Source organism: Coregonus clupeaformis, chromosome 21, assembly GCF_020615455.1.
Source record: "Coregonus clupeaformis isolate EN_2021a chromosome 21, ASM2061545v1, whole genome shotgun sequence".
NCBI lineage: Eukaryota > Metazoa > Chordata > Actinopteri > Salmoniformes > Salmonidae > Coregonus > Coregonus clupeaformis.
In genome coordinates, this window is record NC_059212.1 from 51,048,013 (window position 1) to 51,070,337 (window position 22,325).

At 43.4% G+C, this 22,325-nt stretch overlaps 3 protein-coding genes across 5 annotated transcripts; all 3 read left to right on the forward strand.

The window, feature by feature from the left end:
• The first annotated feature begins 238 nt into the window (after positions 1–238).
• LOC121535595 (zinc finger and SCAN domain-containing protein 2-like) lies at positions 239–3,149 on the forward strand. The gene is made up of 4 exons (XM_041842811.2): positions 239–716; positions 815–936; positions 1,097–1,211; positions 1,429–3,149. The coding sequence occupies exons 1-4, from the start codon at positions 512–514 to the stop codon at positions 2,571–2,573; spliced, it is 1,587 nt and encodes a 528-aa protein (XP_041698745.2). The 5' UTR covers positions 239–511; the 3' UTR covers positions 2,574–3,149.
• A 2,583-nt stretch (positions 3,150–5,732) lies between these two features.
• LOC121535601 (zinc finger and SCAN domain-containing protein 2) lies at positions 5,733–8,232 on the forward strand. 2 transcript variants are annotated; one of them, XM_041842826.2, is made up of 4 exons: positions 5,733–6,161; positions 6,269–6,354; positions 6,513–6,627; positions 6,851–8,232. In XM_041842826.2, exons 1-4 carry the CDS (start codon positions 5,948–5,950, stop codon positions 7,969–7,971), a joined length of 1,536 nt encoding a protein of 511 aa, XP_041698760.1. In that variant the 5' UTR covers positions 5,733–5,947; the 3' UTR covers positions 7,972–8,232. The 2 variants fall into 2 exon arrangements, with proteins under 2 accessions (XP_041698760.1, XP_041698758.1); XM_041842824.2 differs by having other exon boundaries at positions 5,734–6,161; positions 6,248–6,354.
• A 479-nt stretch (positions 8,233–8,711) lies between these two features.
• On the forward strand, positions 8,712–17,881 carry LOC121535593. Of its 2 annotated transcripts, XM_041842806.1 has the most exons (14): positions 8,733–8,775; positions 9,326–9,682; positions 9,764–9,866; positions 9,946–10,090; positions 10,310–10,392; positions 10,694–10,801; positions 12,475–12,593; positions 12,695–12,851; positions 13,084–13,181; positions 13,304–13,375; positions 13,540–14,289; positions 14,443–14,630; positions 14,734–15,428; positions 15,539–17,881. In XM_041842806.1, the coding sequence occupies exons 2-14, from the start codon at positions 9,475–9,477 to the stop codon at positions 17,406–17,408; spliced, it is 4,596 nt and encodes a 1,531-aa protein (XP_041698740.1). In that variant the 5' UTR covers positions 8,733–8,775; positions 9,326–9,474; the 3' UTR covers positions 17,409–17,881. The 2 variants fall into 2 exon arrangements, with proteins under 2 accessions (XP_041698739.1, XP_041698740.1); XM_041842805.1 differs by having other exon boundaries at positions 8,712–9,682.
• The last annotated feature ends 4,444 nt before the right edge of the window (positions 17,882–22,325 follow it).

The following is a 22,325-nucleotide window of genomic DNA, read 5'->3' on the forward strand; positions in this document are numbered from 1 at the left end:
TGTCCCATCCTCCCAGGCCGCTGGCATGGTGCAGGAGCAGATAGGGTCAAAATAGTGGAATAGGGTAGTGGGTTTTTATTGAGTGTAGGATTAGTTGGATGGGTGTTTAAAAAGAATATATCATTGGTTTTGTTTAGTTTAGTTTTTTTCCTTTTCCCCTTTTCACATTTTGTATCACAAAGTATAATAGATGTATATTGTAGTCCAGTTGGGGGCGGTAATGCAATTTATTGGATGCCAACCGCGGTTAAACGCCGAAGATAATGATGATGATGATGATGAAGAAGAAGAACGGAAGCGCGATTGCGCACGCATCTCCGACTTGAAACATGGTTGGCATTTATCAACATCGTTTGCCTAAATCGATCTCTTACAAATGCCAAATTGGGCCAATATCAACGTTTGCCATAGTGTGAGAACTTGAAATAAACGGATTATTTATTGCACATTGGCTAGCTAGAAAATTGTAACATTTACTTAATCACACCGAATAAATACTGGGCTGGACAAGATGGTCAGCTGCAATTTTCAGGAGCAGTTTGTATCCATAATGGAGGTATTAGCTAAAGCAGCTGTAGCAGAAATAAACAACCGTGTAGATGATAGCTGTGCAGTTATACGTTTGGAAATTACCCAAAGCCAGCGAGATATTGATGTACTGAAAAGGAAGTGTCAAATGATGGAGAGCGAGCTGAAGAAGACGCGCAGACGAAAGGGTAGTTGATGTGTTATTATTCATGAAAAATTGATTGCATATGCAAAACCCAAATGTGTGAATAGCCCTAATATTTGACTAAAAACAATTATTTTCCAGGTTTTTACCCCATGGCATCAGAGAGAACTTCATATCCAGTCAAGATTGTTTCGAACAAGCAGAGGAGTACCTCACAGTGGAGAGACAGAGAGATGGCTGTTGAAGGGGACTCTCAACCCCAGGTGTGATGCATCACCTTTTACAATTACAGAGACCTGACCTCTTGGATCAATTCTGTTATTGAAATATCAGGAGAATTTACCGCTTTTGTGTGATTCATGAGTATGAAAAGAGTTAGATATGGTTTGTGTCCAGAGTAATAACCTCAGTCTCCTGTTACAGCCTACAGATGTGGAGCAGAGAGGGGAGACTGAACCCATACTGATCAAAGATGAGGAGACAGCAGAGGACGTGTGGAAGACTGACCCTCAGGAAGAGCTCAGGGTCACTGGAGAGGGTGGGTGCGACCATAAGGGGTACTGCTCTGTCTGTCTATGGAAGACTGTGTGGGTGTGGTGGTATGCACGTTCCAAATTGCTACATTGGTGTTGGGTGTTTTATGTTCTGGCATATGGAGCACACGTACACACACAGTCAGTTCTAAAGCAGTCATGTTTTCCAACTGTTAAGGGTCTTTTGTAATGTTTATTTTATGTTTATCCCCAAATCTTTAGAGTCTGGTTCCAAGCCTGGGAAACCACTATCTTTTGAGCAACGGCACTGTGATGAGGACTTTATCACACAACCCAACATATCTCCTGAAGACTCAGTGGAACATTACCCCAATTCTGATCGTTCAGAGGAACCAGGCACACCCCAGCTCGCATCTACAGAGGTGTTCAGCACAGAGCAACACCGGCCAGCCGAGGACAAAGACTCACTAGAGCTAGTGATGGTGAAGGATGAGAAAGAGGAGGCGCTGGATCAGACCACGGCCCTGGCAGGACCTGACCAGTTTGTTATGGATGAGACTGATGGGCAGCTGTGGACCTCTGTGGATCCAGGCAGAGACGCTGACCCTGATGGCCACCCAGATTTCTCCTTTCATGCAACAGAAGAGTACTCTCAGAATATCTCAATTTTCCCATCTCATAGTGGGCTGCCATCCGTTCCTAAAATGACAGATGATGTAGGGCCATCGCTTCACTCTTCTTTATGGAAACCACATGCTAACATGTTCAGTGTAGCAAAACACATGACAAGACATGTCAGGACATTGGCTGATGAGACTAGACAACAGATGCCAGAGGGAGAGAGCAGCGAGAGGCTGAACTCAAATAATGAAGGAAATAGTTCAGCTCTACAGCCAAGGCAGCATCAATACGGGGCTTCTTCGGAATCAACAGTGAGATTGAGTGAATGCATGACAGGGTCAAACATTGCCACCACCTCCACCTTCTCTGGATACAGCCTGAGTCGCAGTAGTTTTAACATGGTGAAGAGAATGAGGACTCAGTGGAGGTCGGGCGGCCCCACCGAGAGGCGTTTCAGCTGCACCTTCTGTGGGAAGAGCTTCCCACGTTTCTGGCAGCTCAAAGAACACCTCCGGAGTCACACCGGAGAGAAACCGTACACCTGCGAACAGTGTGGCAGGAGTTTCACCAAGCAGTGCAACCTGATCAGACATGCTGTGGTCCACAGTGGGGAGAAGCCCTACAAGTGCACACAGTGTGGGAAATGCTTCACCCAGCGCTCCAGCATGAAGTCACATCAGAGAACTCACATAGGAGAGAGTCCAGTGTCTCAATATGTGGCACCCGCATACCCTGGGGATCCACACACAAGTTTTATGTTATCTCAGACCAGATGGAACAAATAGGAACATAATTGCATTCTTTTTCGGCAACACTTTCGATGTGAAAAGTAGCTCAATCAACACTACTCGCTATCTTCTTCTACACTCCCCTGTGTATTTATTTGGACAGTGAAGCTAAAACTTTTAATTTGGCTCTATACTCTAGGATTTTGGATTTGAGATCAAATGTTTTATATGAGGCGACAGTGCAGAATGTCATCTTTTATTTGAGTGTTTTAATACATCTGTTTTACCGTTTAGAAATGAAAGCACTGTATGTATCTAGTTCCCGCATTTGAAGGTGTCTTAAGTATTTAGACAATTTCACTTATAGTGTATAGAAATGTCTAACATTTAGTATTTGGCCCCATATTCTTAGCACGCAATGACTACATCAAGCTTGTGACTCTACAAACTTGTTGGATGCATTTGCAGTTAGTTTTGGTTGTGTTCTGGATTATGTTGTGTCATTTTGGAGTCACTTATTGTAAATAAGAATATAATTTGTTTCTGAACCCTTCTACATTGTGAACAATACCATGACTACGGATAATCATTAATTCATCTTGAATAATGATGAGTGAGAAAGTTACAGAAAGATAAATATCATGCCCCCCCCAAAATGCTAACCTCCCATGTTATTGGTAATGGTGAGAGGTTAGCATGTTTTGGGGGCATGATCTTTGTGCATCTGTCACTTTCTCACTCATCATTATTCACTAATTCATTCATGATTATCTGTAATCATGGTAGCATCCACATTAATGTAGAAGTGTTCATATTCTATTCTTATTTACAATAAAAGTGACTCCCAAAATGACACAATACAGTATTTACCATTCATTTCTATTGGGCACAACATTATACGTTACACAACTAAAACAAACTACAAATGCATCCAGCAAGTTTGTAGAGTCACGAGCTTGATGTAGTCATTGCATGCTAGGAATATGGGACCAAATACTACACTTTTGACTACATTTAATACACTAAGTGAATTTGCCCAAATACTTATGACACCTTCAAATGGGGGGAGTATATACATGAAGTGCATTCATTTCTAAACAGTAAAACAGGTATGTATAAAAATACCCTCAAAGTAAAGGGTGACATTCAGTACTGTCGCCTCATATAAAACATTTGATCTCAAATCCAAAATACTGGAGTATAGAGCCAAATTAAAAAATGTAACTTCACTGTCCAAATAAATACGTAGGGGAGTGTATGTGCCTTAAAAACCTTGAGAAGAACCTCAATGTAAATCAGCTATAACACATGTAGTATACAATAGTTATTGGAAATATATAATTAAATGAAGTTTATTTGAAGTTAACATGAAACTAGCTTATCGTCCTTGTTCCCAGCTGTGTGTCAGACAAGTTATATCCCTTTTCCTTTAATAAATAGCAATCTACATTTTCAGAATGGTTTCATTAGGTTGATCATATATAAACCATTAGTTTTTATGAATGGTTGAAGAAAGTGTTTTAGTATTTGACGTTTTACCACAGTGTGTCATGCATTATGCATCTATAGCATTGTAATGCATTAATAACCATCTGAGCCTTTTCCCCTACATGTAGCCAAAGCTATTGAAAAAAACATGACGTTTTACGATCTAAATTCTTTTAGATCGTAAAACATCTTCTTTCTTTAATCAATAGATATGGCTACTCTACATGTAGCTCTCCGTAGGGTTTTCAGCGGTTAGCTTCGCCCGCGACTGGCTCCTTGTGAACTACAATCCCGACGCTGTGTTATAATGTTTAGAAACGTCAATAATCATCACATGCTAAATGGTTTTCAAAACATATGGACCTTATCTTTAATATCAGCAGAATTAATCTTTCAAATAAAAAACATACACATACTGTAGCAGATTATACAGATCCATATGCTATGTGTGCCTCCAGCCGACGAACTACACTTCCGCTACACTTCCTCCCCAGTTACGTTTACACCAAGGTGTTCGGAGCGCGATAGGTGGCTAATTAGCACAAGTGGTCACCTCTGTTTTCAGTCTGTCTTCAGTCTGTCAAGCGCTGTAACATGGAGATATGGCCGTGTAGAAACACTAACCCTAACACTATAGGTGTGTTGTAATTTAACCTTTTTTTTTTTATAGAAAAAAAATCTCTGATATGGTAGATACGTTCCTTATGTTTCCAAAACCGCACTGCAAGCGGTGTGTTAACGTTCAGAACAAGTGTCGGGGGGCTTAACAAAAGTCCCCCAGGAAGAGGATACTATTGTCAATAGGCGCTAAAGGTAGTTAGTTAGCTCTATGAATGGGCTACCCTACAGGCAGACTAGAATAGACCTGGTATATATACTGAACAGAAATATGAACACAACATGTAAAGTGTTAGTCCCATGTTTCATGAGCTGAAATAAAAGATCCCAGAAATGTTCCAAACGCACAAAAAGCTTATTTTCTCATTTTGTGCACAAATTTGTTTACATCCCTGTTAGTGACCATTTCTCCTTTGCCAAGATAATCCATCCACCTGACAGGTGTGGCATATCAAGAAGCTGATTAAACTGCATGATCATTACACAGGTGCACCTTGTGCTTGGGACAAAAGGCCACTCTAAAATGTGCAGTTTTGTCACATAACACAATGCCACAGATGTCTCATGTTTTGAGGGAGCATGCAATTGGCATGCTGACTGCAGGAATGTCCACCAGAGTTGTTGCCAGAGAATTTAATGTTAATTTCTCTACCGTAAGCCGCCTCCAACGTAGTTTTAAAGAATTTGGCAGTACGTTCGACCAGCCTCACAACCGCAGACCGAGTGTAACGACGCCAGCCCAGAAATTCCACATCCGGCTTCTTCACCTGCGTGATCGTCTGAGACCAGTCACCCGGACAGCTGATGAGACTGAGGAGTATTTGTGCCTGTAATAAAGCCCTTTTGTGGAGAAAAACTCATTCTGATTGGCAGGTCATGGCTCCCCAGTGGGTGGGCCTGGCTCTCAAGTGGGTGGGCCTATGCCCTCCCAGGCCCACCCATGGCTGCGCCCCTGCCCAGTCATGTGAAATCTATAGATTAGGGCCTAATGAATTGATTTCAATTGACTGATTTCCTTATATGAGCTGTAACTCAGTAAAGTCGTTGAAATTGTTGCATGTTGCGTTTATATTATTGTTCAGTATATTTGCCTTGCCAGTGGTAATTCTACCAATTTTGAAGGGCTGTTGCAGTCTCATATTTACGGTAATAAATATTGACGTCACGAATTGAACGGAAGTGCGATTGAAATTGCGCACGCATCTCCTACTTCACACATTGTTGCCATTTATCAACATTACGGATTGCTTTTGCACGTTAGTTTGTAAATTGTAGACTATTGACTTCAAACAGAGAGTACAAATCTGTCATTTGGGTTTGACAAGATGGCCAGCTGCAGTTTTCAGTCGCAGTTGGTATCCATTATGGAGGTATTAGCTAAAGCAGCTGTAGCAGAAATAAACAAACGTGTAGATGATAGCTGTGCCATTATACGTTTGGAAATGACCCAAAGCCAACGAGATATTGATGTACTGAAAAGGAAGTGTCGAATGATGGAGAGCGAGCTGAAGAAGACACAAGGACTAGACAGGAGAAAAGGTAGTAATTTGAGTGCATGAACAACTGAAGAAAATCCCAAATGTGTGAATAACCCTAATATTTGACTGAATACAATTATTTTCCAGTTTTTTACCCCATGTCAACAGAGAGATTGTCATATCCAGTCAAGATTGTTTTGAACAAGGAAAGGAGTAGCTCACAGTGGAGAGGCAGAGATGACTCTCAGTGCCAGGTGTGATACATCACCTTTTACGATTACAGAAACCAGACCAGTTGGATCATTTCTGTTATTGGAATATCAGCATAATTTATCGCTTTTGTGTGATTCATGAGTATGAAAAGCATTAGACATGGTGTGTCCAGAGTAATAACCTCAGTCCCCTGTTACAGCCTACAGATGTGGAGCAGAGAGAGGATACTGAACCCATACTGATCAAAGATGAGGAGACAGCAGAGGACGTGTGGAAGACTGACCATCAGGAAGAGCTCAGGGTCACTGGAGAGGGTGGGTGAAACCATAAGGGGTACTGCTCTGTCTGTCTATGGAAGACTGTGGGGGGTGGGGTGTGGTGGTATGCACGTCCCAAATTGCTACATTGGTGTTGGGTGTTTTATGTTCTGGCATATGGAGCACACGTACACACACAGTCAGTTCTAAAGCAGTCATGTTTTCCAACTGTTAAGGGTCTTTTGTAATGTTTATTTTATGTTTATCCCCAAATCCTTAGAGTCTGGTTCCAAGCCTGAGCAACCACTATCTTTTGAGCAACGGCACTGTAATGAAGACTTCATCACACAACCCAACATATCTCCTGAAGACTCAGTGAAACGTTACCTCAATTCTGATATTCCAGAGGAACCAGGCACACCCCGGCTCATGTCTACAGAGATCTCAGAGGTGTTCAGCACAGAACAGCACCGGTCAGCCGAGGACAAGGACTCACTAGACCTAGTGATGGTAAAGGATGAGAAAGAGGAGGCGCTGGATCAGACCACGGCCCTGGCAGGACCTGACCAGTTTGTTATGGATGAGACTGATGGGCAGCTGTGGACCTCTGTGGATCCAGGCAGAGACACTGACCCTGATGGCCACCCAGATTTCTCCTTTCATGCCACAGAAGAGTACTCTCAGAATATCTCAATTTTCCCATCTCATAGTGGGTTGCCATCCGTTCCTACTATGACAGATGATGTAGGGCCATCGCTTCACTCTTCTATAGTGAAACCACATGCTAACATGTTCAGTGCAACAGCACACATGAAAAGACATGTCAGGACATTGGCTGATGAGACTAGACAACAGATGCCAGAGGGAGAGAGCAGTGAGAGGCTGAACTCAAATAATGAAGGAAATAGTTCAGCTCTACAGCCAAGGCAGCATCAATACGGGGCTTCAGAATCAACAGTGAGAATGAGTGAGTGCATGACAGGGTCAAACATGGCCTCCACCTTCTCTGGATACAGCCTGAGTCGCAGTAGTTTTAACATGGTGAAGAGAATGAGGACTCAGTGGAGGTCGGGCGGCCCCACCGAGAGGCGTTTCAGCTGCACCTTCTGTGAGAAGAGCTTCCCACGTTTCTGGCAGCTCAAAGAACACCTCCGGAGTCACACCGGAGAGAAACCGTACACCTGTGAACAGTGTGGCAGGAGTTTCACCAAGCAGTGCAACTTGATCCGACATGCTGTGGTCCACAGCGGGGAGAAGCCATATGAGTGCACACAGTGTGGGAAATGCTTTACCCAGCGTTCCGGTATGAAGTCACATCAGAGAACTCACATAGGAGAGAGTCCAGTGTCTCAGTACGTGGTACCCACATACCCTGGGGATCCACACACACGTTTAGTGTAGTCTCAGACCAGATGGAACAAATAGTTCATAATTACATAGTTTTTTCTGAAACACTTTTTATGTGACAATGTGGTACAGAATGTTTTTTGAGACATTTTGACAAGCTTTTCCTCCCAATTGATTTGTGAAATGGTTTTCATGTTTGATTGTTAAAGGATCCTCACTTTTATTTTAATAACCTATTTATTTACAGCTGGTAACATTGTGTATTTCTACCACAAAATCATAAAAAACATGTTATAGTCAATAAAATTGATTTAATGAAAGAGTCAATCTGTGCTTTTAGATCAATAATATATAGGAGCCATTTAGTATGTGTTGTCTAGTTAGTGTTTGACTATCTGGGATGTCACTTCTTGCCACAAGGGACAGTCATATCAGGTCAGGTTAAGTACTCAATTCAACTTGATTTTCCAAGTTAGCTTTAGAAGTTACTCTGCTGCCTTAAAATATTAAGTTACTGTATATCTTCTCAAAACTAGGCAATCAAATATTTGTTTCAGTGTTATAGACTATACATGTTTATACTTTACATTTTGCGTTGTCTAAACTGACCGCTGGTACCGTATAAAACTGGTAATCTGAATCAAAGATCATTAGTTAAGAGAAATAGATTGATATGATTGGTAGTTTGAAGGATGTACTGGTTCATTGATTTGCCAATCAACAGAGGCGGAGGTAATGGGGGAGATATACAGAAAGAGAACGCGAGAGAGAGAGAGACTCAGGAAGTCAACAGGGGAAGTTTAGTGGTTTCTTACGTCATCGCTTGCTGCAGCTTGGTTGTGCCGGTGCAGAGTGAAGGTAGGAACAGTCAACTCTTTTTCTTACGCTTTCTTATTCTTGTTTTACCTCAAAGTCACTCTGAAACTTGAGAGGAGTAGCAGTGACAGTGTGTTAGGGGTGGAATGGTAGGGGTCAGGGGGATGGAGAGGTAGGGTCAGGCTCAGAGGCTTCATGTTCTACGACGGGCCTGCAGTCACAACGACGTACAATTCAATTGACTTCCGCTGCAGTGAGAGGGCCACAATGGCTGCGAGAGGCAGGGAGGAGAAGGCCTTTATCGGTCACGGAGAACAGCCAGAGCCATGATTAGGGGTGTCAGTGTGTACATCAGCATAGGAAGACTAGGCGTTATTGAATTTAAAGTGTCCCCAAATCACAGCACGGAGAGGGAGTCTGGGAGTTTTGGGGTGAAGGGTGTGGCCTGTTTATTTTGTGAAGAAGACATTAAGGGGAAGTGAAGAGTGATGCGTGCTGTAGATTTTGAGCGATGCTCACAAGTGATCAAATTAAGTGTTGTGTTGGTGTACGCTAATTGAGAAGATGATTTTGCTGGTTTCATACTTTGCAGAGTGCCACAAAGACAGCATGACCTATCACAATGCCTTAAAACACAGCTCGTTATAGCACAGTATAGCACTGCACATCACAGAGTGGAACAATAAAATTAATGAAATGCAATGAAGAAAACAACACAGTGTAAATGTATATGAGCACCTCATGGTCACGTTACCCTTGACCAAGTCATACAGAAAATTCATATATCAGACACGCATACACGCACAGAGAGTTGACCACAGGGCTGGATGTGCGAGAGGTTGCGGCAGGAGAAAAGAAGAGATGCGGAGACTCCGGAGAAAAGGAGGGAACAATGAGAAGGTGTTTGGCTGTGACCTGTTGGACCACTTGTCCACTTCCTGTCAGGAGAGTAAGTCCCAAGTTTCCTCAGTCAGTTGACTAGAATACGTTAAATATTAGCCTAAATATTGTCGTCTTGTATCCCTCTCAGTTCCCCAGGTGCTGCGAAGTTGCAGTGAATTCATTGAGGAGCATGGGGTGGTAGATGGGATCTATAGGCTATCTGGGGTGTCATCCAACACACAGAAACTAAGGTAAGTGTGGTGTGTGAGTTTGTGTGCGTGTGTTTGCCTGTGTACAGCAGTGAAATGTTATGTGTTTGTCTCCAAACAGGGGTGAGTTTGACAGTGAGGGGACCCCAGATCTCAATAAGGATGTGTACCTGCAGGACATTCACTGTGTCAGCTCTGTCTGCAAGGCCTACTTCAGAGAGTTACCCAATCCCCTCCTCACATACCAGCTCTATGACAAATATGCTGTGAGTACCTGTCTTGAAAGTAATTCAGATACGAGTATAGACACCAGGGTTGCATTCAGTAAGAACAAAAAGGAGAAAGCGTTTTTAAATGGATAAGTCTTGTTTTATTAAGTTCAGGTAGAAAACATTTACTCCCATGTCATACCAACTGAATGGGACCCAGCATAAAGATGGCATATGCCTTTTTGTATCAACCTCACACACCTCTTCACCCATCAGGAAGCTGTGGCGATACAGTTGGAGGAGGAGAGGCTGGTTAAGATTAAGGATGTGCTGAAAGAGTTACCCGCTCCCCATTACAAGTAAAGCTCTACTATTTAACCATCTCTCTCACTATAGATAGAGAAAGTATAAATGATTCCTGTATGTTTTCATATATCACATGGCCTGCAACCGTCTGTTAATAACTAGAGGTAAATTCTGTGTTGCTTCATACCATATCTCTTGAACTTACTAGTATATCTCAGGCTGTGCACTGCTTTTCTGGCCATGTGTAGTTTTTCTCCAACAGTTTCAAATGTTTTTAAACGAACTGTTTTTAAACTAACTAACTATTCCACTTCCATCTCTTTCTGCCCCTTCTCTCTCCCCCTGGTTTCTCAGAACTCTAGAGTTCCTGATGCGTCACCTTGTCAAGATGGCTTCTCATTCCTCACACACCAATATGCATTCCCGGAACCTCGCCATTGTTTGGGCACCAAACCTTCTCAGGTGTGTGTGTAAATAGAGTACCAGTCAAAAGTTTGGACACACCTACTCATTCAAGGGTTTGTCTTTATTTTTACAATTTTCTACATTGTAGAATAATAGTGAAGACATCAAACCTATGAAATGACACATATGGAATCATGTAGTAACCAAAAAAGTGTTAAACAAATCAAAATATATTTTATATTTGAGATTCTTCAAATAGCCACCCTTTGCCTTGATGACAGCTTTGCACACTCTTGGCATTCTCTCAACCAGCTACACCTGGAATGCTTTTCCAACAGTCTTGAAGGAGTTCCCACATATGCTGAGCACTTGTTGGCTGCTTTTCCTTCACTCTGCCGTCCGACTCATCCCAAACCATCTCAATTGGGTTGAGGTCGGGGGATTGTGGAGGCTAGGTCATCTGATGCAGTATTCCATCACTCCTCCTTCTTGGTAAAATAGCCCTTACACAGCCTGGAGGTGTGTTGGGTCATTGTCCTGTTGAAAAATAAATGATAGTCCCACCAAGCCTAAACCAGATGGGATGGCGTATCACTGCAGAATGCTGTGGAGCCATGCTGGTTAAGTGTGCCTTGAATTCTAAATAAATCACAGACCGTGTCACCAGAAAAGCACCCCCACACCATAACACCTCTTCCTCCATGCTTTACAGTGGGAACTACACATGCTGAGATCATCCGTTCACCCACACCGCGTCTCACAAAGACACGGCGGTTGGAAACAAAAATCTCCAATTTGGACTCCAGACCAAAGGACACATTTCCACCAGTCGAATGTCCATTGCTCGTGTTTCTTGGCCCAAGCAGGTCTCTTCTTCTTATTGGTGTCCTTTAGTAGTGGTTTCTTTGCAGCAATTCGACCATGAAGGCCTGATTCACACAGTCCCCTCTGAACAGTTGATGTTGAGATGTGTCTGTGACTTGAACTATGTGAAGCATTTATTTGGGCTGCAATTTCTGAGGCTGGTAACTCTAATTAACTTATCCTCTGCAGCAGAGGTAACTCTGGGTATTCCATTCCTGTGGCGGTCCTCATGAGAGCCAGTTTCATCATAGCGCTTGATGGTTTTTGCGACTGCACTTAAAGAAACGTTCAAAGTTCTTGAAATGTTCCGCATTGACTGACCTTCATGTCTTAAAGTAATGATGGACTGTCGTTTCTCTTTGCTTATTTGAGCTGTTCTTGCCCATAATATGGACTTGGTCTTTTACCAAATAGAGCTATCCCCCCCCCCCCCTACCTTGTCACAACACAACTGATTGGCTCAAACGCATTAAGAAGGAAATAAATTCCACAAATTAACTTAAGAAGGCACACTTAAGAAGGCACACCTGTTAATTCCAGGTGACTACCTCATGAAGCTGGTTGAGAGAATGCCAAGAGTGTGCAAAGCTGTCATCAAGGCAAAGGGTGACTATTTGAAGAATCTCAAATATAAAATATATTTAGATTTGTTTAACACTTTTTTGTTTACTACATGATTCCATGTGTTATTTCATAGTTTTGAGGTCTTCACTATTATTCTACAATGTAAAAATAAAGAAAAACCCTTGAATGTGTGTCCAAACTTTTGACTGGTAGTGTACATGAGAGAGAAAGACGTGAAGATATAGTTAAAACAGTGTGTTTGCATTGTTCAACGTTGTTTAATCCTCTGAGGTTGTTTGCAGGTCAAAGGACATTGAGGCTTCAGGGTTTAACGGTACAGCAGCCTTTATGGAGGTGAGGGTCCAGTCTATCGTGGTGGAATTCATCCTCACCCACGTGCCCCAGCTGTTTCCTGATTCAGGTATATATATATATATCTCTCTCTCTCTCTCTCTGCCATAGAGAATATATACTCACAAGCTCTCATATCTCCTCCCTTTCTTCTTCACCTCCTTATTAAAGGCATTGCGGAGCGTCGGAAGTCGCTCCCATCTCCCTCTATACACAATCCAGAGGAACCTTTCTTCCGGGCCATTCCATTCCACGTAGGCAACATCAGCCCAGGGGACGGTCCCCCTGCCATGCGCTCCTACCACGCCATCATAGACGGGACAGACAAGTAAGCAAATTAACCAAAGAACCAAAACATGGCCAGTTTATGCCAATTTATCATCAAGATGATGATGAATGATGATAAGTAGCAGTACAGTGTTTGAGGTTGGAAGACGTTTAGTGGTCGTAATGGTAATAGATAGGTTAGTATTAGGATGTATAGTTTTTCCTACATGGCCAGGTCAAGTGGTGCAGAAAAATCCAGGCCAGAGTAACATAAGTAACATTCTCTACTTCAGGAGGAAGGGATCTCTCAAGGGCAGGAAGTGGAAGTCCATCTTCAATTTAGGAGGCAGACTCCATGACCCGAGACGGAGGAACAAGAACTCAGCCAAAGGTATGCACCCACTCCCATAAGAATTAGTGCCACACTGATGTTATTATCTTTTCATTCAAGGCATGGCTTTGCAATGGTAATAATGATTCATTTGAGTTTAACAATCATCCTTCCATCTGTAGATAAAGAGAAAACTATCTTGAGGCCAGCGAAGAGCATGGATTCCCTGAGCTCTGTGCCCTATCCGCATGAAGGTGCATCTCCTTCCTTGTTTACCCAGTCTTTATCTTATTGTATAGATGTTGGTGAATATGTTTGTATAGTAATTAAATGAATGAGGCTAAGGAATCCTTTATTTTCTGTGTTCAATTATGACAGTTTTGTGTAGACTAATGTGAATGTTTACAATACCTCTCAGGTTCCAGACAACGAGCCCCTTCCACTGTGATGTCCCCCCTGGCTCAGCCATCTCCCTCTACCCAGGGGGGTGCGGAGGGAGCGGCATCCAGTAGTGGTGGTGGTGTGGGCAGCGGGTATGCTGTTACCTACCGGAGGGGTCAGGGGGCTAGTGTGAGTGTAGTGAGCGGGGGCGGGGGAACACAGGGCATATACAGTCGACTAGACAGTCACTGTGGTGGGGGCAACAGCACTGAGGCGCTGCAACCCCCATCCAGATCCCCAGGACTCTCCAGCAAAGCCGACCGGCGGGCAGGGATCCACATCTCCGGACCTTTCTCGGTCACAGTGCCCCTTCACATCACATCAGGCCTGGCCTTTGGGGTGCTGCAGGGGGGTGGAGCGGAAAGGGGCAACCATAGAGGAGGACAGGAGAGTGGAGATAAAGGAGAGGGAAGGGAGGGTGAGAGACAGAAGGGAAGGGAGGGTGAGAGACAGGAGGGAGGTGAAGGGGAAAGGTACATCCAAGTAGAAGTTATGGGGGAGGACAAGACTGACCTAGGCAAGAGAAGAGATGAAGAGGTAACGGGGGAGAGGAGAGGTGAGGCAGAGGAAGATCAAGTTGAAGGAAAAGGAGGAAGAGGAGAAGAGGAAGTGAATGGGGACTGTGTATCTAAGCCATCAGAGGAGAGGATTGTAGAGAGTGAGGGTGAGGGTGGAGAGGAGGATGCAGAGAACCATGACAACGATGAGGAAGAGGGAGAATACATGGGTATGTCTAATCATTAATGTGTTTAAATAAGCATAATTTGTGTAATAAGGGAAGTACAATAGTCATGGTAGTAGGTTTATAGATACCGGTTGGAGTGAAATCGCTTGGATAGGACATTTGTGTCAATCTGTAACATCTGCCTTTACTCCTCAGATATGAAAGGCTCTGTGCAGACTGCCCTGGATGCCCCAGATATGTCAGGTGTCAGAAATGATGCAGTTGCTATCGATGTGCCATTCCCTCTGATGGAGGAGGACAATGCACAAGACCAGGACTGTCCACTGGACTTTCAGGATACTTTTGGATTCCTGGACCTCATGGACAGCAGTGTCTCCAGCCAGGTGTGTGTGTGTGTGCGCACACGTGCGTGTCCATTTGTGTGTGAGTGTGTTTAATAATTTAGTCATGATCCTAACCTCTCTTCTCCATCCTCTCTCCTCCCAGATGTTCCAAGAGTTCTCAGTGGAGCCTCATCATGGGGATGATGAGTATGAGGACGAGGTGGAGCAGAGATCCCCTGGACTCTCACATGACAGACCAGACCCTGTCACACAACCACCTGTAGACACACAGACACAAATACAAACAGGCCGGCAAACACAAAAGCCCATACACAGACCTCTAAGCATCGATCAGTATGGGCGGGCCAACAAGTCAATGAGTCTGCCTTACATGTCCCGGCCCTTCCTGCCTGCTCTGTCTTCGTCCTCTGAAGAAGAAGAGGATGAAGAAGATGATGATTACGACAAAGAAGATGAGGAGGAGGATGATGAGGATGATGATGACATGTTTTGTAAAAGTCTACCATCTAGTTTGGTGTTCAACAGACTGACATGGAGTGGACCTCAGACTGACTTGGAGAACAGTTTGTCCCTACCTCCTATGCCCTCACAACAACTGGACAGTGCCTCTGATGATGGACCAATTCCAAGTTCTGAGGCCAGAATGACCCCTGAGCACTTGGACATTGATTCCCCTGACTGCTGTGACCCATCAGTGGAGGTTTTGAGGCATAGCAAGGCTGAAGAAGAGAATAGACTGGAAGCAATGAAACTGGTTGAGGAGGAGGATATGGAACAGGATCGAGACAGCCAGGAGAAAGACCAGGCAGACACCCTGACGAATACATGCACAAAAAGGTAAGCAGAGGTGGGTTATTTATAAAGTGAATCAAAGTGAAGAACAGCAGATCAGGATAAATGTACTTGATAAATGTTACTTGTCATCATAGATTGCCTTCACTTTGCAGCACTGACATAGAAGAAAGTTGTCACTTGGTTGAAACCAGCATCATGGAGGAAGAGGAAACTCCAGATGACATTGAGAGGAGCCTCGCTTCAGCATCTGCATCAACTGACTGCGAGGAGGCCTCACTGCAGACCACTGCAGAGGGAAAGGACACTAGAGTTCACCTGAAGCTCAAAGACGAGGAAGAGGTCCTGAAGAGTCACTGTGCTGAAGAAGGTGTGATTTCAGAGGGTTATAATGGTGATACAGTGAGCGAAGCTGAGGCAGAAAATCCAAAAGAGCATTTACTCACAGCCTGTCATATTGTTTCCTGTGCTAAAGAGCCAGAGAACATAGTCAATGAGCAATCAGAGGAAGTTTCTAGAGATTCCGCTGGGGATGTAAAGGAGCATCCTGAAAAAGGTGCTAAGAGGGAGAGAGAGGAAGAGAAGGAAGATGGAGAGGAGAAGGTAGAGGAAGAGATGGAGGAAAGAGAAGATAGAAATGGGGGAGAATGGGACAAACAAGAGGGAGAAGAAACAACACCTGAGAGCGAGGGAGATATGGGCAAAGGAGAGGAGAGAGAGGTATTAAAGGAGATGGAAAAAACAGAGGAAAAGGATGTGGGGGTGAGGGTGGAAGTGGAGGAGAAGGAACAAGGAGGAATGATTGAAGAAGAGGAGGAAAGAATAGCAGGTGATGAAAGGGAAGTAGGAGAAGAGGACACAAAGCAGGAAGAGGTCATTTCTGAAGAGATGATGAGCATAGTAGCGAGGGATGACATGATGGAAAGTGGAGAGAGGAAGGATAGGGAAGGAGAGACTGAGGGAAGGACATTTATGGAGGAAGTGATAGAAACCAAAGAAGATGGAGAGATGATTGGAGTACAACAGAAAGAGATCATGAAAGAGATAGATAAGGAAGGAGAGAGTAAGGCAAATGAAGAGATGAGTGCAAAAGAAGAGGCGAAGAAGAGAGCGCATGAAGGAGTGGATACCATGGGAGAGAAAGAGGCAGCTGAAGAGGGGGTGGAAAAGATGTCGATTGATAATGAGAAGCGGAAACAGGACCTAGAGGCACAGCATGTTTTAGAGAGAAGAGAAAGAGATATGGATCTAATAAAGGATGTTGTTGGAGAGGGATATGAGGAGGGAGATAAAGAGATGGAAGTGGGAGAGGTAATCAGGGAGGAAGAAGGAGATAGTATACGTGTGGTCCAACAGGAGACGGATAAGGAAGAGAAGAAGAAGAAAGGTGAGACAAAAGAGAAACTACAGACACCAACGATAGTAGAGGAAAGAGAGGAAGAACTGAAAGAGGTCCAGATAAACAGCCCAAAAAAATATGAGGGAGAGAAGGAAGCGATAGATAGTAAAGTGGGGTCTAAAAAAGGGGTGGGGAGAGTGCTGGTCGCGTCCAAACAACAAACAACTCCTAAAGTGTATCAAGCAAGATCAGTGCCAGTGGTACCACCCAAGCCACATCACTGCCGAATAACTGCACTGAACCTCAGACAACAGCAGCACCAGAGGGAGAGGAGAGAGACAGACGGAGACAGTGGAAAGGGAAAGGTACACAGGACTATGGGACAGCAAGATAAGGACAAGGAGAGAAAGATGGAAGGAAAGCCAGAGCATGACAAAGTCAGCGAGACAGAACGAGGGTGGAATGAGGATGGGGAAGATGAGGGCAGAGGCAAAAGGGAGGCACAGTGGGGAGGGGAGATGGAGAGGAGGAGAGATGTGGATGAGGGGGGAGTGAGAGACATGACGAAGAACAGTCCAATCAGTATGTGTTTTGATGAAGCTGTTGCCATGGGAATCAAGAGAGGGAGAGAGAAAGAGGGCAGTGAAAGGGAGAAAAAGAAAGAGAGAGGATATGAAGTACAATAAAGAGAAAGAGGTGGACATAAAAGCCAGTAAATGTTATAGTCATTGACTCTATCTGGACAGTTAGTATACAAACAGATCATTTATATATAGTTATATTTTCCATACTGCCTGTATAATTCAGCCTGGGCCTAGAACCCCGTCCCACTAAGATTCAGGGCTACTCAGAAAACTGATCCTCCACAGACTTCTCTCTCTCTCCGTCTGTAAATGTCCTACTTTTTGTTGCTATTTTCAACCTATTAACTAACTTACAATTTTTACTTGGTTTTATTCGATCTACAAAGAGTTGTACATTTACACCCAGGTATGGAAATCTCAGGTATCACATCTCATGCATAACCATGGGTATTGTGAGCAAGCAAATGTAATAACTTCTGAGTAGCATTGTCTAGAGATGTCATTATTTGTATCAATTCCATAAACCAAAGCATTTTCTGTTTTTAATTAGTTTTTGTGAATAAACTTATTCTGCAGAGAAAGATAATTGTCTTATTTGTGTTTTCACAAATAATTGTACAAGTTGGTGTCTGATTTCACAGAAATATCATCATATAAGGACATTTATTACAGATTTACGGTAACCCTTTCTGTTGCCATTTTTGCGGAAAATATATATATACACTACCAGTCAAAAGTTTGGACACACCTACTCATTCAAGGGTTTTCTTTATTTTTACTATTTTTTACATTGTAGAATAATAGTGAAGACATCAAAACTATGAAATAACACATATGGAATCATATAGTAAACAAAAAAGTGTTAAACAAATCAAAATATATTAGCCACCCTTTGCCTTGATGACAGCTTTGCACACTCTTGGCATTCCCTCAACCAGCTTCACCTGGAATGCTTTTCCAACAGTCTTGAAGGAGTTCCCACATATGCTGAGCATTTGTTGGCTGCTTTTCCTTCGCTGCGGTCCGACCCCCCCCCCACTACCTTGTCACAGCACAACTGATTGGCTCAAACGCATTAAGGAGAGAAATTCCACAAATTCACTTTTAAGAAGGCACACCTGTTAATTGAAATGCATTCCAGGTGACTACCTCATGAAGCTGGTTGAGAGAATGCCAAGCGTGTGCAAAGCTTTCATCAAGGCAAAGGGTGACTATTTGAAGAATTTCAAATTTAAAATATATTTTGATTTGTTTAACACTTTTTTGGTTACTACATGATTCCATATGTGTTATTTCATAGTTTTGATGTCTTCGCTATTATTCTACAATGTAGAAAATGGTCAAAATAAAGAAAAACCCTGAAATTAGTAGGTGTGTCCAAACTTTTGACTGGTACGGTATATATATATACACTGCTCAAAAAAATAAAGGGAACACTTAAACAACACAATGTAACTCCAAGTCAATCACACTTCTGTGAAATCAAACTGTCCACTTAGAAAGCAACACTGATTGACAATACATTTCACATGCTGTTGCGCAAATGGAATAGAACAGGTGGAAATTATAGGCAATTAGCAAGACACCCCCAATAAAGGACTGGTTTTGCAGGTGGTGACCACAGACCACTTCTCAGTTCCTATGCTTCCTGGCTGATGTTTTGGTCACTTTTGAATGCTGGCGGTGCTTTCACTCTAGTGGTAGCATGAGACGGAGTCTACAACCCACACAAGTGGCTCAGGTAGTGCAGCTCATCCAGGATGGCACATCAATGCGAGCTGTGGCAAGAAGGTTTGCTGTGTCTGTCAGCGTAGTGTCCAGAGCATGGAGGCGCTACCAGGAGACAGGCCAGTACATCAGGAGACATGGAGGAGGCCGTAGGAGGGCAACAACCCAGCAGCAGGACTGCTACCTCCGCCTTTGTGCAAGGAGGAGCAGGAGGAGCACTGCCAGAGCCCTGCAAAATGACCTCCAGCAGGCCACAAATGTGCATGTGTCTGCTCAAACGGTCAGAAACAGACTCCATGAGGGTGGTATGAGGGCCCGACGTCCACAGGTGGGGGTTGTGCTTACAGCCCAACACCGTGCAGGACGTTTGGCATTTGCCAGAGAACACCAAGATTGGCAAATTCGCCACTGGCGCCCTGTGCTCTTCACAGATGAAAGCAGGTTCACACTGAGCACATGTGACAGACGTGACAGAGTCTGGAGACGCCGTGGAGAACGTTCTGCTGCCTGCAACATCCTCCAGCACCATATGCTGGTGCTGTTGGCCCTGGGTTCCTCCTAATGCAAGACAATGCTAGACCTCATGTGGCTGGAGTGTGTCAGCAGTTCCTGCAAGAGGAAGGCATTGATGCTATGGACTGGCCCGCCCGTTCCCCAGACCTGAATCCAATTGAGCACATCTGGGACATCATGTCTCGCTCCATCCACCAACGCCACGTTGCACCACAGACTGTCCAGGAGTTGGCGGATGCTTTAGTCCAGGTCTGGGAGGAGATCCCTCAGGAGACCATCCGCCACCTCATCAGGAGCATGCCCAGGCGTTGTAGGGAGGTCATACAGGCACGTGGAGGCCACACACAATACTGAGCCTCATTTTGACTTGTTTTAAGGACATTACATCAAAGTTGGATCAGCCTGTAGTGTGGTTTTCCACTTTAATTTTGAGGGTGACTCCAAATCCAGACCTCCACGGGTTGATAAATTTGATTTCCATTGATCATTTTTGTGTGATTTTGTTGTCAGCACATTCAACTATGTAAAGAAAAAAGTATTTAATAAGATTATTTCATTCATTCAGATCTAGGATGTGTTATTTTAGTGTTCCCTTTATTTTTTTGAGCAGTGTATATATATATATATATATATATATATATATAAATAATTTTTTTATTTTGTATTTGTTTCTCACAAACAATGCTGCTTGGCTGTACAATAGTAGAAACGATTCTGTTATAAACATTTCACAGAGGCACTAGCACTGCATATTCGTTTCTGTGTAACAATGAGGATTTTATTTCTAACACTATTTATTTTAGTACACAAATAGCTGCAATCATGGCTGTGATAGCAAAGGCAGCTGTTGCAGAAATAACCAAACTTGTAGACGAGGGCACTATTGTGCTACGACTTGAAATGTGTCGGAAAGAAAATGAGATAGAAGGCCTTCGTAAAAGTTTACGGCTGATGGAAAGAGAACTGAGGAAAGCTCAAAGGGAAGCAGCAGCACGTGACAAATGACAGGCAACATGCTGATGGAATTCAGGTTGGGAGTGGGACTCCACAAAAAGGTGAGAGCTGACTCTTAGTGCTATCAAGTCAGGTTGTATTTGGCACTGTTCAAGGTTTTGTTTTATTGCTTATTTGACTTTATCGTTTCTAACAATTACATAAACCGTCTACTCTACTTCCAGGTGATGAAGAGGACCAGAAAGCCCAATACATGCCTGTAGAGGACCCAGTAGAGAGCTTCAATGAGCTGCAGAGGTCTGGACACCTTGAAGAGGTGAGGGGTGGACTGGAGTTTCTGGTGAAAGCAGAGCAGGTAGAAGAACATGTAGCCCAGGGAACCATACAAGACCCAGGAATCACAGACAGAGTAGACTTTATAATGGATGAGAGAGATAGTCAGCTGTGGTCCTCTGTTACACAAGGACTAAGTGGGAATAATTCTGGTCACCCAGATGGGTCTTACACCACAGAGAGATGCTTACAGATGTTCTCCTCTCAGGCAGATCAATATCCCGCTCCCATCCCATCCTGCTTCCTGCAACTCTTTGTCCACTGTAGGGAAACCGTTGGATGACATAGTCAGCACTGTCCCAGTGAAAGTGGAGCCTGAGAGGCATCCTGTGTATCATGACGATGCCATGTCTGAGTCCATACAAGCTGAGCAAGGGAAGTACAGAGATACTCTGCATCCTATTGTGAGGGAGGGCTTGATTTTACATCCCAGACTGCAGCAACCAGAACCTTCTTCACAAGGGCTTATAAGAGCAACTGAGAGCACATCTGAGTCACACTCACACAACCAAGAGCATATTCTTAATAAGAACAGATTGAAAACAAAGAGGATGGTAAATGTTTGGAGAGCTGTAGCAAACCAAAAAGTGCTAATCTGCTCATTGTGTGGAAAGAGCTTCCACCGCCAGTGTCAACTTGAAGTTCACCAGCACATTCATGTTGGAGTCAAACCATACAGATGTCTTGAGTGTGGGAAAGGTTTTACTCAAAAAAAAGACTCAAGTCACATCAGTGTTCACACGGGTGAGCGACCTTTCAGTTGCAGACTCTGTGGCAAGATGTTTGCAAGGCAGGACCACTGCCAAAGACATGAGTGATTTCACAGTGGAATAAATGCAATTTAGTTGTGTGCAGTGTGGTAAAAGTTTCACAATTCTCAGTAACCTCAAAATATATTTTTTTTAATCAATGTACATTTGCAAATGTAAGATTATGCTTTTCAGTGTTTTCTTCAGCATTGTACAGTTAATGAACTGTTCATGTTGATTGTTGAGCCGTTCAACTGTACTGAGATTAGCAGGTTTAGGTTTCCAATATGTCATTGGTTTCTACATTATGAATCAAGTATTGAATCAAGTATTTCTACATTATGAATTGCTTTGCGCATGATCTCCTGTAGTTACGGTTCATTTCCGTAGCATGTTCTATCATGTCACTTTTGTAGCATGATCGTAGCAGCAGTTCGAGTTCGTGCATTTTGCGATTAAAAATAAAGTTTACATTTGATGATTGCATCGTAAAACATCTTTAACATTTCTACAAAGACTTTGCAGTGTAAGTGCAATGCAACGAAATGTGAAACTGTACTTTTTGTCAGTCACTGTCAGTGAACTGCTTTATTTGTTTACGGCTAGTTGAATTTTTGCCACACAGTTCGACTGCCAGCTAAATTGACTATAGTCCAATATTGGACTAAAGGAGCCTAACGTTACTCCTTATTCCAAGGACCTTACATGTTCTGTTTAAAGGGCGAATTGGCTCTGGAAGCGA